The 14,161-nt window shown below is 39.4% G+C and overlaps 3 protein-coding genes across 6 annotated transcripts in view; 2 read left to right on the plus strand and 1 right to left on the minus strand.

Moving 5' to 3' along the window:
* Positions 1 to 134: 134 nt before the first annotated feature.
* On the minus strand, positions 135 to 2,406 carry rpz2 (rapunzel 2). Of its 2 annotated transcripts, XM_061814518.1 has the most exons (3): positions 2,289 to 2,363; positions 1,167 to 1,258; positions 135 to 1,060 (listed from the first exon to the last, which is right to left on the minus strand). In XM_061814518.1, the coding sequence occupies exon 3, from the start codon at positions 1,036 to 1,038 to the stop codon at positions 319 to 321; it is 720 nt and encodes a 239-aa protein (XP_061670502.1). In that variant the 5' UTR covers positions 1,039 to 1,060; positions 1,167 to 1,258; positions 2,289 to 2,363; the 3' UTR covers positions 135 to 318. The 2 variants fall into 2 exon arrangements, with proteins under 2 accessions (XP_061670502.1, XP_061670495.1); XM_061814511.1 differs by lacking the exon at positions 1,167 to 1,258 and having other exon boundaries at positions 2,289 to 2,406.
* On the plus strand, positions 2,299 to 9,780 carry LOC133498072 (1-phosphatidylinositol phosphodiesterase-like). Of its 2 annotated transcripts, none has more exons than XM_061814491.1 (5): positions 2,299 to 2,437; positions 4,606 to 4,708; positions 6,304 to 6,383; positions 7,405 to 7,975; positions 9,252 to 9,780. In XM_061814491.1, the coding sequence occupies exons 3-5, from the start codon at positions 6,346 to 6,348 to the stop codon at positions 9,630 to 9,632; spliced, it is 990 nt and encodes a 329-aa protein (XP_061670475.1). In that variant the 5' UTR covers positions 2,299 to 2,437; positions 4,606 to 4,708; positions 6,304 to 6,345; the 3' UTR covers positions 9,633 to 9,780. The 2 variants fall into 2 exon arrangements, with proteins under 2 accessions (XP_061670475.1, XP_061670483.1); XM_061814499.1 differs by lacking the exon at positions 2,299 to 2,437 and adding an exon at positions 2,485 to 2,652.
* Positions 9,781 to 11,025: 1,245 nt separating this feature from the next.
* The window catches only part of LOC133498097 (focal adhesion kinase 1-like), a 44,749-nt gene continuing 41,613 nt past the window's right edge, over positions 11,026 to 14,161 (plus strand). For both annotated transcript variants that reach the window (XM_061814557.1, XM_061814564.1), the window contains exon 1: positions 11,026 to 11,274. The gene's annotated coding sequence lies outside the window, so the exon portion shown is untranslated. The remainder of the gene's footprint in view (positions 11,275 to 14,161) is intronic.

Raw genomic sequence — 14,161 nt, forward strand, 5'->3', positions numbered from 1 at the left:
CTACATTATGAAATACATAAACTGTCGCAATATTACAGATTTTCAACTGTCGGGGGTGAGTTTGGAAGGGCTCACTTTTCTTTAAAATGGCTCACTTTAAATTGCATGAATGACATTTGGAGATGTACAACAAATCAATTTGTCAATATGTTTATTTGAAATGATTATACCAAACACGGTGAAAACCAAAATCATGCCATGTTTAATACAGTAACAACAAAGCTGAGGTGAATGCGTTCTTTTGGTATAATATGATGATTGGTCTGCGATTATATTGGTCTGAAGCTGTGTGGTGGGTCAAGAGTTCTCGGTCCAGATTCAGGAAGGAGGACTGTTGTCATCGGACGGCGGGTCAGCATCCGTTTCTTTGCAGAGACTGAGCACCTCCTGCATCTTGGCCTGAATGTGGTGAACCCTGGCGGCCCACTTTTCACGTACTTCCTCCTCGTCATCTTTGGTGACTGCGGTGTAAGCCATCAGGGCGATGAGGCCCATGTGGAAGAGGTGGGCCACATGCGAGCAATGGCGCTCCATGATCTCCGCGTTTCCGTCGCAGTTCTCCAGGTAGACCCTCAGCAGGGGCCTGCCGAAGAGTGAGCCGCTGCCCATCACGCCGCGGTAGTACACGTCCAGGCCTGTGTCCATTTTGTCCCGCTCGTAGATCTGCTCAAAGTTCTCCATGTAGTGCTCCGTGTTATCCGGGTCCTTCTTCATCTGGGCTACCATGGTGTTGAAGGCGGCGTACTGGTGCTTGATGTACTCCTCGTACTTGCCAAATTTCTCATTCACCTCGTCGATCCGGATCTGCTTCAGGCACTGCTGGTTCTTCTCTGAGATGCTCTCCAGCTTGGTGTGGATGGCCTGGAAGTCCTTGTCCATCTCGTGGCCCTCGTCGTCCACGAGGCCCTTGCGGGCCACCCCGACCAGGGAGGAGACGATGCCGAAGATGGGGTCGATGGACGAGGCGAAGGAGGACACCTTCTCCACGTAGGTCAAGACCGTGACAGCTGCTTTCTTCACCTGGGCGGCGTCCGCCATCTTGTTCCTCTCAGAAAAATGGCTGCGCCAAAAGATTGTCAAGACGAGATAAGAAAAAGGAAAAGCCAGATAAAAAAAAAAGCTTTTTTTTTTTTTTTAAAGTCACATTTATTTCTTCAGCACTTAACTCTCACTGTTAGCTTACTACCCATCCATGTTCACTACAGCACATGCTATAAATAATCACTTGATTGTAGATGGACATTATGAACTCAAAATCCTATGAAACAAGGAAAGGACAATCAATAAATTCATGAAAGGAACACTTTAAGCTTTCAGAAACAATGTCACACATTGAACACGATTTAAAAAAAATAACATTTATCACATTAATTCAAGGAATAAAATAAAATGAGCTCTCAAAAAAAATCACTGTACTCTTAAAATCAGTTTGTTTTTTTAAAAAACCACTACATGATTGGTTTATTTTTTTTAAAAAAGACTAGATATATAGATTTTACTTTTTTTCAAAATGCTTTTTTAAAACTGACTTCAAATTGTAATTCTGACTCAGGTTTCTTTTTTTTGTTTAATTTTAACCACTTAATTTTGTAGACTATAATAGTATGCATGTGTTTCTACAATAACACACCATAATAAACATTCCTAAATTGTTTTTTAATTACATGTAATTATACATGAAATTTATAAAATAAATTATAATTAAAACATTTACATTAAATATCACACTTTTATTTTGAAGTAAAATTTTTTTATTCACATTTCCTGGTTTCTATTGTGAGTAATCCAGGTGACGAAGTCATAAACCCTCGGCGTTAATCTTTGTGTATATCACTACAAAACAAATGAAAAATTGAATTGTACGCGTTTACTTCAACAGCATTTATTCTACAATTGAAATATGGTACGGGTATAGCAAATGATTTGCAAAATAAGCGTGACATTGACAAAATTCAAGAACCACGCATTTATTCGTGCAACGTCTGCTAGTCTCAAGCCCCTCGATGAAAAATAACACGATGACTTCATGTTATTTAACTCATTGCCAAACATATGTGCGTTCATCTGAGATGACACGCTGTGGCGACCCCGAAAGGGACAAGCCGAAAGAAGAATAGGAAATTTCACACGAAGTAAACGCAGGATGCTGATGTAGCTTGAAAGCCCCCTTCCCTCCCATTTCCTGATTATCCAAATAAGCATTTCCAGTCATTTTCTCTGCCTGTCGATCAACACTTAAACACATCAACAGTAATAACACAAATCTTTGGCTTTGCGTGCTTACTCACCAGAGATTACGCTGTTGCTATCTTTCTGTCTACGGAAGTCTCCTGTCTACCCTGGCCACCATTTTCTTTTTCCGGCCGGTCCCTCCCTGCCAAATAAGGGAAGCGGGACCAGGAAGCGATTCACCTCTGCATTCTGCTGATTGGCTGACGTGAGTGTTGCACACCCCAGCCGCGAACAGCCCTCTTCACATGCACATACAGAGCTACACAAAATACACACTTGCTAAACCAGAGTGGCGAGCATGTTTTTTTTTTTTTTAAATTATTATGCAGAACCAACGATCATCCTCACGCATACAATGTCAAGTCATAACATGACCAAGGATAAGTTAACATTTGAGCAATTGTCAAAGAAAATAAAAAAGTAAAATTCTTAATAATTTGCCTTAGTTTTTCAGACTGAGGTTCCTATCATGCTATATGTTAGCATATTAATTGTTGGTGTCATAGCATTGTAGCAATTGTCATTTGTAATCACATCTGAATCGACCTTTATTTATTTTATTTTCTCATATCGCCAAATTAGCATTTTAGCCATTGAAGTCCTTATTACTTGCCTTGCTGCGTTTTGTACTTAGGTTGCTATCCTATTCTGTGTTAGCATACTAACGTTACCATGTAGTCATTTTACCACTTCTCATTTGTAATCATGGATATGATATAAAATCCTTTTCTACCAAAGCGAGTAGTTTGGTACTAGTATTTAAGATACCTTTTGAATGTTCTTATGATGTATGTAGTCCGTAGGATCGAACCATTATCGTAGACATTATGGGTTGTTAGCATGCTACCTGTAATCGTGCTAGCTGTTAGCATCAGAGTTTCCAATCAAACAGATAAGCAACAGACAGGACGCCCTTTAGCTGACAAACACACCGGCCTGTCACCTCTGCATTTAAAAATAAAGAAAGCAAAAGTGTCTTTTCTTACATGTTGGCACTGGTCACGGGTCACAATAACAAGTGTTACTGGTTTACCTCGCAACATCTTAACTCATAGTAAAACAATTTAAAGTGCTGGGTTTGAAGTACAGTGGCTGAAAAGGTTGTAAACATTTACAACTTATTTCTTCTCTACCATGTAATCTAAGTATATGATATCTAATTTCTGAACCTTCTGGCTATTCAGTTTTTATTTGAAAGGAATATCTTATTTTATGTGCATACCGTGAGTACGCAGTCGGCACCAACAGCTAAACAAATAGTATCGGACAAGGACAAGGCAGTTATGCAATGTTTGAATTCCTTTTCAAGTGATAAAACAATAATCACTCAACTGAACACATTTCCATGGAGAGCACATACACGCACTCTCACCACACGCTTCCTTGGAATTTTCATTGAAAGGCTCTCATAAAATTTCAAAAATACAGAAAAATAACATCATTAAGTCACAAAGTAAAAATTGAAGAAAAGTATGAAATAAGAATATAAATGGATAAAAAGTATTACATTTAATGGATAAAAAATATTAATTAAAATAGCGGAATTTAATACAATTGCAATTAAACGTGCATCATATTTTATCATTTGAATATTTCTAATTCAAATTCAGTTATTTTACATCACAAGATTTTTATATCTATAATAGTTTTTGGTTCGTTTATTAAAATTTTTAAATGGCAATAGTATTTGAAATATTTCAAAGGACAGCAAACGTTTTATATTATTTACATAGAGAATAATTTTAAAATAATTATTACAAAATGCATTTTTAATTTGAGATGTAATTATATATAAATTCTTAACAAAATAATTAAAATGTAATTTAATTCATTAATTAATTTAATTAGTTTTTATGGTTTCTAATAAAATTGTCAATATGTCATTGTCTATTTCTTTACAAAATATCAGTTTCGATGAATAAATAATCGTCCAGTTTAAATTCAAATATTTGAAATGTTGGTTAATGTTGTACTGTGAAATTGTATTGCAATTTTTTTATTGGAAGCATCCGAGTGGTATGAAAGTATTATTACACTTTATTTCTTCAATAATAGAAAATGAACTATATAATTCATATTTATTATCTTGAAGTTGAATTAAAATGAAAATCATTTATATGTACGCTGTAAATTTTAATGTCGCATGATTTTAAAATAAATAAATGGAACAACTTGTTCAATATTGGTCCAAATTATTGAGTGTTGTCATTGTGACAGGACGAGCCCAATGCTGCAACAAACACGAACTGTGACATTGAGGAAACGAACAAATGAGAACAAAAATTTTAATACTCAAACCTGGTTTGCGATGAATAGGACGCGTGCACACAAAAAACACACACGCGCACGTTCTGACCTCTCACCTCTCTATAGAACTCAGCTGCTCAACTATGCTATTTCCCACATCAACATCTTCTGGCTGTGTCCACTTGGTCGGCCGGGCTGAAGCGAGGCTGAGCACCTCTTCTGCGTTCAGGTAAGAGCCCCCATTGCATCATTATCATCCTCATCATCATTCTCCTCGTCATCATCATCATCAGGTCTGACACAGCAGCTGCGTTTATAGAAAGCTTTAAGCCTGCTTTTGAAAGGGCCTCCCAGAGGCAGCCTGGTTTTGCCACCTGTTTTGTTGTGACTATATTCATGTTGAAAATGATGAATCTCTCGTCTGGAGGGAACGCACAAAAGTGTACACGTACTGAATATGGTCTATTTGTCGGCAAGTAAAATCTTTTAAGTCCTTCTAAGTACAATGAAGAAAATGACTAATGTCCAATCTGTCAACAATACCCCGAAGTCATTCTTTTTTTATTTGGTGCACTGCTGGCAGGGCAATCGTTCTTTTTATTTGTTTGGCACTGAAATGTCTACAGGCTTATGGAGGATTGTTTTGTCCCAAAATTGTATTTATTTCCATTTTTTTAAATTTACAGAGTTTATAGAATAAATTTACAACTTACAAGTTTATTCATCCATCAATTTTCTTGACCGCTGATCCTCACGAGGGTCGGAGGGAGTACTGGAGCTTATCCCAGCTGTCAACGGCCAGGTGGCGGGATATACCCTGAACTGGTTGCCAGCCAATCGCAGCGCACATCAAGACAAACAGCCGCACTCACAATCACACCTAGGGGAAATTGTAGCGTGTACAATTAATGTTGCATGTTTTGGGGATGTGGGAGGAAACCGGAGTGCCTGGAAAAAACCCACGCAGGCGCGGGAAGAACATGCAAACTCCACACAGGTGGGGTGAGGATCGAACCCAGGTCCCTTACCAGTTTAATTAAATTTAATTCCTCATAACTCCGTCCATCGATCCATTTTCTGTACTGCTTTATCCTCGGTGTAGTGAAACCTACCCCAGCCGTCTTCAGGCGAGAGGCAGGCTACACTTTGACCTGATCACCAGCAAATCCACTCAAAACACTCATATTTCAAATCATTTTTCCCCATTGAAATAAAGAGAAACTCCTATAATCAGTTTCATTTCCACATTGTTGTTACCGCCAGGGGGCAGTATATGCATATGGATACGAAGACACTGACTACTTAGTAAGCTGCAGTAAAGTCCTTTTTTTTCCCCACAGATAAAGATTATATGAGTGTGAGCACTGTTTGTCTACCTGTGTTGCTGCACTGGTACATTGTTTTGGCTTGTGAGAAGAGAAGGTCTCCAATTACTTGTATGCAAGTAAAAGTATGCAACATTTTATGTATTGAATAGACTTTTTAAAATCTAATTTTCATGTAATATTTGTTCACTGATGGGTTTTATGTATTTAATGATTTTATTGCTTTTTAAATGTAATGACATTTATGTATTTAATTGAAGAAAGCCTTCCACTTCATGAAGTCCTTAAAAATACAAGAAAAAAATGCCATTATGTAATTAAAATACACAATTAATAAAAAACTGCTATGCAATTAAATATTTCAAGAATGAATTACATGATTTAATAGGTTCATTTTAAGTACAGTATGCAGTATTATATTTCAATATTTAATCAATGAATCATTTTAATTATCTATTTTTATTTCCTGCGTTGCATTTCATGTTTGTTTTTTATTCAGTGCCTCAACTGTCAGATAAGATTGTCACCAGCACTTTGAACCATGTGGTGCAAATTCATCAAGCTCGGATTACTTCTCGGGTGAGTGTTTTAAAGCTAATTTGATTTCACAGCCTTTGTCGTTTTGTCCCTTGAGGGACACTGTACATCTGCCTTTCCTCGTCATTGTATTTTACTTTTGTCATTTGGCGTTTTTTTACGGACTTTCCCATACTCATAATTCTTGTCTTGGGGAAAAAGTAAATGTGGTGGGCTCACAGGTCTTTGCCATGTTAGTTTGAGTACACCCACAAAAAAGAATGGGGGGAAAAATGCTTAGAAAAGCACTGATCACTATCAAATTTGTACGCCGTCTTCTAGACAAATGGACAAATCAAAACATAGAAATATTTGAATTGGCATCACTGCGATTGGCTGGCAACCAGTTCAGGGTGTACCCCGCTTCTTGCCTGTTGATACCTGGGATACGCTCCAGCACTCCCGTGACCCTCGTGAGGCTAAGCAGCTCAGAAATTGAATGAATGGATGAATGACCATCATTGCATGTGAATGGCACATGTTTGTGAAATTGGAAATTTTCCCATAAAACGAGAACATTTCTTGATATATTGTTCTTCAATCGATTCATTGTTGGCTGTCCATAAATGCACATATGTTTTTTTTTTTTTTCCTGACAAATCTATTTTCTATCTATCTTGAAAAATGTTGACTCTTTCTGTAAGGCCCGAAGGTTCCACAAGATGGTCCCAAAGGTTTGACGAATAGGAAAGTAGTAATTGGACAAAACTAATAAATAAAATGGTGCATCTCTGCGATTTATGTCAGGGTTGTTAGTGGAAGTTACAACCACACTGTGTAGAGTGGATGAGTACTTTCAGAGCAGCTTTTGGAAATCAAATAATCTGTAAGACATTTATTTTTAAAGGCAATGTAAAGTGAGATTCAAATCATGGTAAAATGTTTTTAAATCATAGTTACTGTTAAAATTATTGATTTGAGCAATTCTGAAAATACCGTAATTACTTACAGTTTTTAGCTATTCATGTGGATTATAATAATATTATATAATTGAGAGGAAAATGTGCCCCATCTTGTGTGGTAGCCTCTGCAATTTGAGCCGGGGGGCCATCCAGACACCAGACTACGATGACACGGCCGCCCCAGAGTTCCTCAACCCGTCCTGGATGGCGACCATCCCTGACAAGCGGCCCCTGTCCGAGATCAACATGCCGGGCACCCACAACACCATGGCGGTCCACGGCGGCGTCTACGCCGAGTGCCAGACGTGGAGCCTGGCATCGCAGCTGCGCGCCGGCGTCCGCTTCTTGGACGTGCGTGTGCGCCACGTCAAGGGCAACCTCACCATCCACCACGGACTGGTGTACCAGCATGCCCACTTCGGCCACGTGCTGGAGGGCGTGCAAGACTTTTTGGCCAGTTACCCAACCGAGACTGTTCTGATGCGCATCAAGGAGGAGTTGAGCGAGACCGACAATATTTACGGGGCAGTGGTGGAGCACATACGGCGCTACGCCAGCTGGGAAATGTTGTGGCACAGCCGCTTGGTGCCCACCATGGGCCAGGCACGAGGTAAACTCGTCATACTGCAGGACTTTGTCGGGCCGGACTTAGGGATGCGCTACGCCTCCATGGATATCGCTGATGACTGGAAGGTAAGACTTGCTGTGTGAATGTTTTATGGAGCAAAACACTTTGGCCATTCAGCTCCTTTTTTACAGAACAGGAAGTTGTAAAAAACATAAGTATTGAAATGTCGGACAGATGGATCTGAAAAGATCGAAGAAGCTCAAATTATGATCACTTGTAAAGATCATGGTGCATTTTAGGTTCATCTGGAAATTTCACCCGGAAGCAGAATATTCCTACCTTTTTGTGATTTAGTCTACAGTGAAGAAAATAAGTATTTGAACACCCCGCTACATCTGCAAGTTCAAGACTGGCGAGGCCACGCCCGAACACTTGATATGCTTCTTACGGAGCCCGTCCTTGGTTTTCCTGGCTGTGTGCTTCGGGTCATTGTCGTGTTGAAAGACCCAGCAGACCCCAGACTGAGGGAAAGAGGTTGTTCCCCAAAATCTCACAATACATGGCCGCGGTCATCCTCTCCTTAATACAGCGCAGTTGTCCTGCCCCATGTGAAGAAAAACACCCCCAAAGCATGATGCTACCACCCCTCATGCTTCACAGTAGGGATGGTGTTCTTGAGATGGAACTCATCATTCGTCTTCCTCCAAACACGGTTAGTGGGATTATGACCAAAAAGTTCCATTTTGGTCTCATCTCACAACAAAACGTTCTCCCATGGCTCCTCTGTATCATCCAAATGGTCATTGGCAAACTTAGTACGGGCCTTGACATGTGCTGGTTTAAGCAGGGGAACCTTCCCTGCCATGCATGGTTTCAAACCATGACGTCTTTGTGTATTACCAACAGTCACCTTGGAAACGGTGGTCCGGCTCTTTTCAGGTCGTTGACCAAGTCCTGTCGTGTAGTCAGAATTCTAGCTGATAGACAGGTGTTCAAATACTTATTTGCAGCCGTATCACACAAATAAATTGTTAAAAAAATGATACACTATATATACTTTTTAGATGATCTCCTTCAGACCCCCTCCCCATGATTTCTAAGTGGGAGAACTTGCAATATAGCGGGGTGTTCAAATACTTATTTTCTTCCCTGAACATTGAAAATTTACATTGTGCCTGAGGGACTACAGTCTTTGTATATCGGTGTGGTTTCTGTATTTGTTTTTGGTATTTTTAGGCCAGAGGAATTCACATTTTGGTTTGAAGCAGCCATTTTAGGATCATTTGAGGCATTTTTAGGTGTCTTTCAAATATGAACTCTTGCTAAAGCTTTTGACAGACTGGTTATAAATCGGAACCTCATTTACGTAATTTAAATAATGCAGGCGTTGTCTTCTTGAAGGTTCCCACACTTCTGCACGTGGAAGAGAAGTGGCAAAGCGTCTATGAGCACTTGGAGGCGGCGCCCACGGGAAACAAGGACCAGATCTTCCTCACCTTCAGCAGCGGAACCGGAGTCTTCGCCGTGCCAAGAGCCGTGGCGGAGCGCATCAATCCTCGGCTGTACAACTACCTGAAGGCCAAGACCGACCTGAACCAACGCTTTGGGATAATATGCATGGACTTCCCGGCTGCTCCCATGATTCAAACCATCATTGATTTCCAGCTGAAGGCAGGAGTGGGCAAGCCTCCTTCGATCCAGCCGGAACAATTTTTTCAAGTTAAAAAAAGTCTCAAAATGTCCCATGATGGGGAAAGAAAAAGATCCCTGTCTTTGTTTTAAGCAACAGTTGTGACTTCAGCAAGTCCTCTTCTTCCTCCCTTAATCACAAATTCTACTGTGATCATCATAGACTTGAATTCTCAAAACAAAAACCATTAACATTCAGAACTATATTTGTTTTGAGCCAATAAAACGGTACACAAATGCATTTTGTTCTGGTGGCTTATTTATTTATTTAGATAGATAGATAGATAGATAGATAGATAGATAGATAGATAGATAGATAGATAGATAGATAGATAGATAGATAGATAGATAGATAGATAGATAGATAGATAGATAGATAGATAGATAGATAGATAGATAGATGGATAGATAGATAGATGGATAGATAGATAGATAGATAGATTTAAAAATAATTTAATAAAATACAATGTTTAAAAATAGTGTGAGCGCTATTAGAGTTTAAACGACCCTCAAAATAAAATAAAAAATGAAATACAGTACAAGGAAATAAAATGTAAATTACAAAATCCTCCCCAAAACTATAAATATAAAAAAAAACGACGTGTTTTGATGTATTGTAAAACAGTGTACATTCAGGTCAGTACGCTTCGAACCAGGAGCGTTGACATATTATGACCGCAAGATGTCACCCTCAAACTTGCGTTCAAGAAAGTTGCCAAAACGAGAAGCTACAGGAAAAAAACAGAAAAATCGAAAACTTTTTTTTTTTTTTTTGCAATGGAACCGAGAATCAGCCGAGCTCTTTATGATAATCTTTTATACCAGTTACGATTCATTTACAACAGTTCTCCACCATACCTCCTGGACATCGTGCAATAATGTCATACAGATACAGTATTACACGTGAAATCTATATGCATATTAATTCGAGATTATTGTTATTATTAAATAAAACTATATTATGAGCACATTAATCATAGGTTGTTCTTTGTTGGTAGTTCTATATGATTAAGAGTGTACATTGGATGTAAAATGTTTACATGCCCCTGGGACAAATTGCCAGGGTTTTGTGATATGCAAAAATAAGCAAAGATAAATTATTTTCAAGTTGACCACCATATCCACCCACTTTTATTAATTATTCGCTGACAAGGCAATATTTGGCCAGACCTGCTTGAAATTTTAATGGATGCTCTCTGCACCCATGCAAGACGCATCCCCGCTCCCAAACATCATAGAATTATTTTCCATATATATATATGTATATATATATTTGTTTCGGTCACCCTGCTTGCTCAAATGAAACAAAAACAAACGGCTGTCAAAACACGGGACGTGGTAGCTGAGATAATTAATCAGAGTGACTATTTTCCAAAAGAAATCCCCCGAGGTGAGCCATTCCATGCACTTGATTCATTCATAAAGTGGGCGTGACTTGGCTCGCCGTGCACGCGTCTGCGTACGTGCGCGAGCGAGCGCGCCTTCCTGGATCCCAGCGGCGGCCATGTTGGAATGCTGGAGGAGGACGGGGCGAGGAGAGGAAGCAGGAATAGCCGAGCGGGGAGCGAGCGAAAGGGGAGGAGGGGGGGAGAAGGAGAGGGAGACCCGCAGAGGGGGCGAGACTGGAGCGAGAAAATCGCCGCCGACAACTTGTTAGGACTCCCGCTGTTCGCGTAGCGGATTGTCCACGACATTCTGCCTGCATTTAAAGTAAAAGGAAGCCCCTCAAAAGAAGGTAATGTAAGCCTGTTTCTTTCTTTTTTTTTTTTTTTGTAAATCGCGGATGTGTTACTCTACTCCAGGAGCGACAAGGGTCGGTCGGTTCAACGCTCGGATATTAAAAGTGTTTTGCCACATTGTCTGTGCATTTAAATGTCACGTTTATGAATGGTTTTTGCATCTAATAGAAACCGTGTTGTCAAGGAAAGTTTGTAAGCAAAAAGTGGTGGCCTCAAAGTCACGTGGAGTAATGTTACCTTCGCATTTATTACTGAATTAGCCTACTTTTGGGCTTCAAAATCTCCCTCCCAGGTGCTTCCTTGGTTCCATAAGTGAGGCGCTGTTAATATTGAAACTTTTAACGGCCCTCTTATAACACATTGAACAACTTTATAACACCACAAACCACCTTAGGCCAGCGTAGACCACTTGGCCCACCTTAAGTCACTTTTTTTTCCCCAAAAAATAAAGTGAACAAGTTTCCATCTGGCAGAAGAACTTGTCAATGATTTGGCTTTTTGAGATCAACCAAGACAACCTTAGGCCAGGTACCATAGAACACCCGAGGCCACGTCAGACCACCTTAGCAATTTAGGCCACCTTAGATAACCTTAGCCCCAAAACTTTAGGCCACTTCTGACACCCATGCACCACTTTAAACAATTTTACACCACATTTTTGTTGACTACCATAAATAATTTAGGCCACCTTCTACCACCTTAAACAATCAGAACAGACCACCACAAATCCAGAGCTTGTGCACCTAAGTAACCAAAGTCACGTGACTGGCCATACTGCAGGGCAACCAAAGTATTGTTCAATGCTAAGTCGGTTGGAGACAACACTCAGTCTTGTGTGATACCGTTAGACATTTAGAAGGTGGAAATACACGAAGGTGCGTGGAAAAATTAGATAAACTCAGCATAGAGGACCCGTATTTAATGCCGAAATCGAGGTTTTCGCCGATAAGAAATTGGACTGTTAATTTACTTCCGCTTGTATTTGACAACATGTATCTGGTGAGTAAGTCGTCAAGATTTACACGGAAGAGTTTGAAAGCGTAAAAAAGTCTGGACGCATACAAATACTTCCTTGCTGGATCTGTTCTGATCAGGAATAAATCCCTCATAGTGACGGTTTTGATGGCTCGTGAACGCGGAAGTCTTCGGCCACACGTTAACCTTTGCCGGAATCCATCGATCTTTTCAGCGAGTATTCAATACGAATACCAATATTTAAATAAATGACCCCTAGTTTTAAACTCTCATTCATTAACTATGATTGGGAAAAAAAAAATGACTGATTTGTCTCCACTGAACGTACAGCGAAGGTATGGCGGCCACACTTAACCTCCGTAAACCTCTGCAAAAGTTTTTATTTTTTTAATACGCATCGTTCTCAAATGAGGGAACTTGGGATTATAAATATTTCTTGGGAATTTGCGATTGAGAAGAATAATTCCTACTTGAAATGAAGTGATCGCTACACAGACGTGTGTGTATTTTGGTAGCGCACCAGCCATCATGTTTGATTGCCGTTATCCATCGATCATTTCTGGTCTTTTCAGATGGTATTCCGTAGAATGATGTCTTTGAATATCTGTCTCGTCTGTTGTGACAACCAACAGCACACCAGAAGCATTTTATTATCTCAATTTTTTTTTCTTAAGCCACCTTAGAACGGCACAAACCAATTACGTTTATCAGTACGATAGTAGATCAGTACAGCAAGATATAGCCACCTAGGGCAATCTGCTTCTTCTTTGTCAATTGTGCCCTTGTTTTTAGTTCAATCGAATAAAATAATACAGTACAGTGTATATGGCACCTCAAACCCTTGTTTAGATTTAAAACAAGGCAATCATGGAATACATCAGTTGCATCCTCAAACTGTCACCCTGGTATTGTTCATACATTTTTACAAGTAAGTCAGCAGTAAGCCATTAAACAACAACAAAAAAAAAAGTGAACCCCCAGTCTGCTTCTACAAGTACTTTAATTTCAAATGATGACATACTCTATTTAGACACTTTGTTGTGGCTATTCCTTTCGAAATAAGTCGGTGAAAAAAGCAAAACACATGCAGAGTTAATCCTGTTGATTCTCATGTGACGTTATGCATGACAACTCGGGTTGTAACGAAAGAACATTTTGGTACGCTCGTTGGTCACACTAACGATTCACATTTGGTCCAGTAAGGGAACAAAATACAAACTGCATTTTTTCAGTGAAATTTCTATAATCTCAAATTGATCAGAAAATAAATTCACCAGTGAAACATTCTTAAACAAAATTATGTATGCAATACATTGTAAATACATTTATAATACTCTATAATTTAAATCTTTTCTTTTTTGGAAAGTTCATCTTTTAGGGAAGGAACAGTGTGGGGAAATTACAGTAGTAACAGTTTGATTAGTGTGAATTATGCTCTAAAAACTCCAAGCCCCGCCAAACACCAAGTGACACGGCAGTACGTCTTTTAACTGGACAGTTGTGAACGCAGATTCGCACACCATGTGATTGGTCCTTGCACATGTACTGTAAAAATGTACTACCATGGACACACTAATACCTCTGTTCTTGTACGAAAGCAAAGTTTGGAGGTGCCACATGTTGTTTTATTTTTCATTGAATCACAAACATGTTGCTATTGTCAAAGAAAAGGAGATTTCCCTTGCCACTGTAGCTAAATAGTAAAATTATATATGATAAAGAGAGGAAATAGGCGAGCGATAAAATGAGAAAGTGGATATCTGAGAGATTTCAATGATGACAGTTCCTTGCCAGTTAGCATTTCCTTGATAGAAATGGCACAGATTTTGTTTTTTCCTCTACTGGTAAACTAGAAATAGATTATGTAGCTCGGTATTATTGTGAAACACATTTATACTGTAGGTACTG

This window comes from Syngnathoides biaculeatus, chromosome 1 (assembly GCF_019802595.1).
Source record: "Syngnathoides biaculeatus isolate LvHL_M chromosome 1, ASM1980259v1, whole genome shotgun sequence".
NCBI classification, from domain to species: domain Eukaryota; kingdom Metazoa; phylum Chordata; class Actinopteri; order Syngnathiformes; family Syngnathidae; genus Syngnathoides; species Syngnathoides biaculeatus.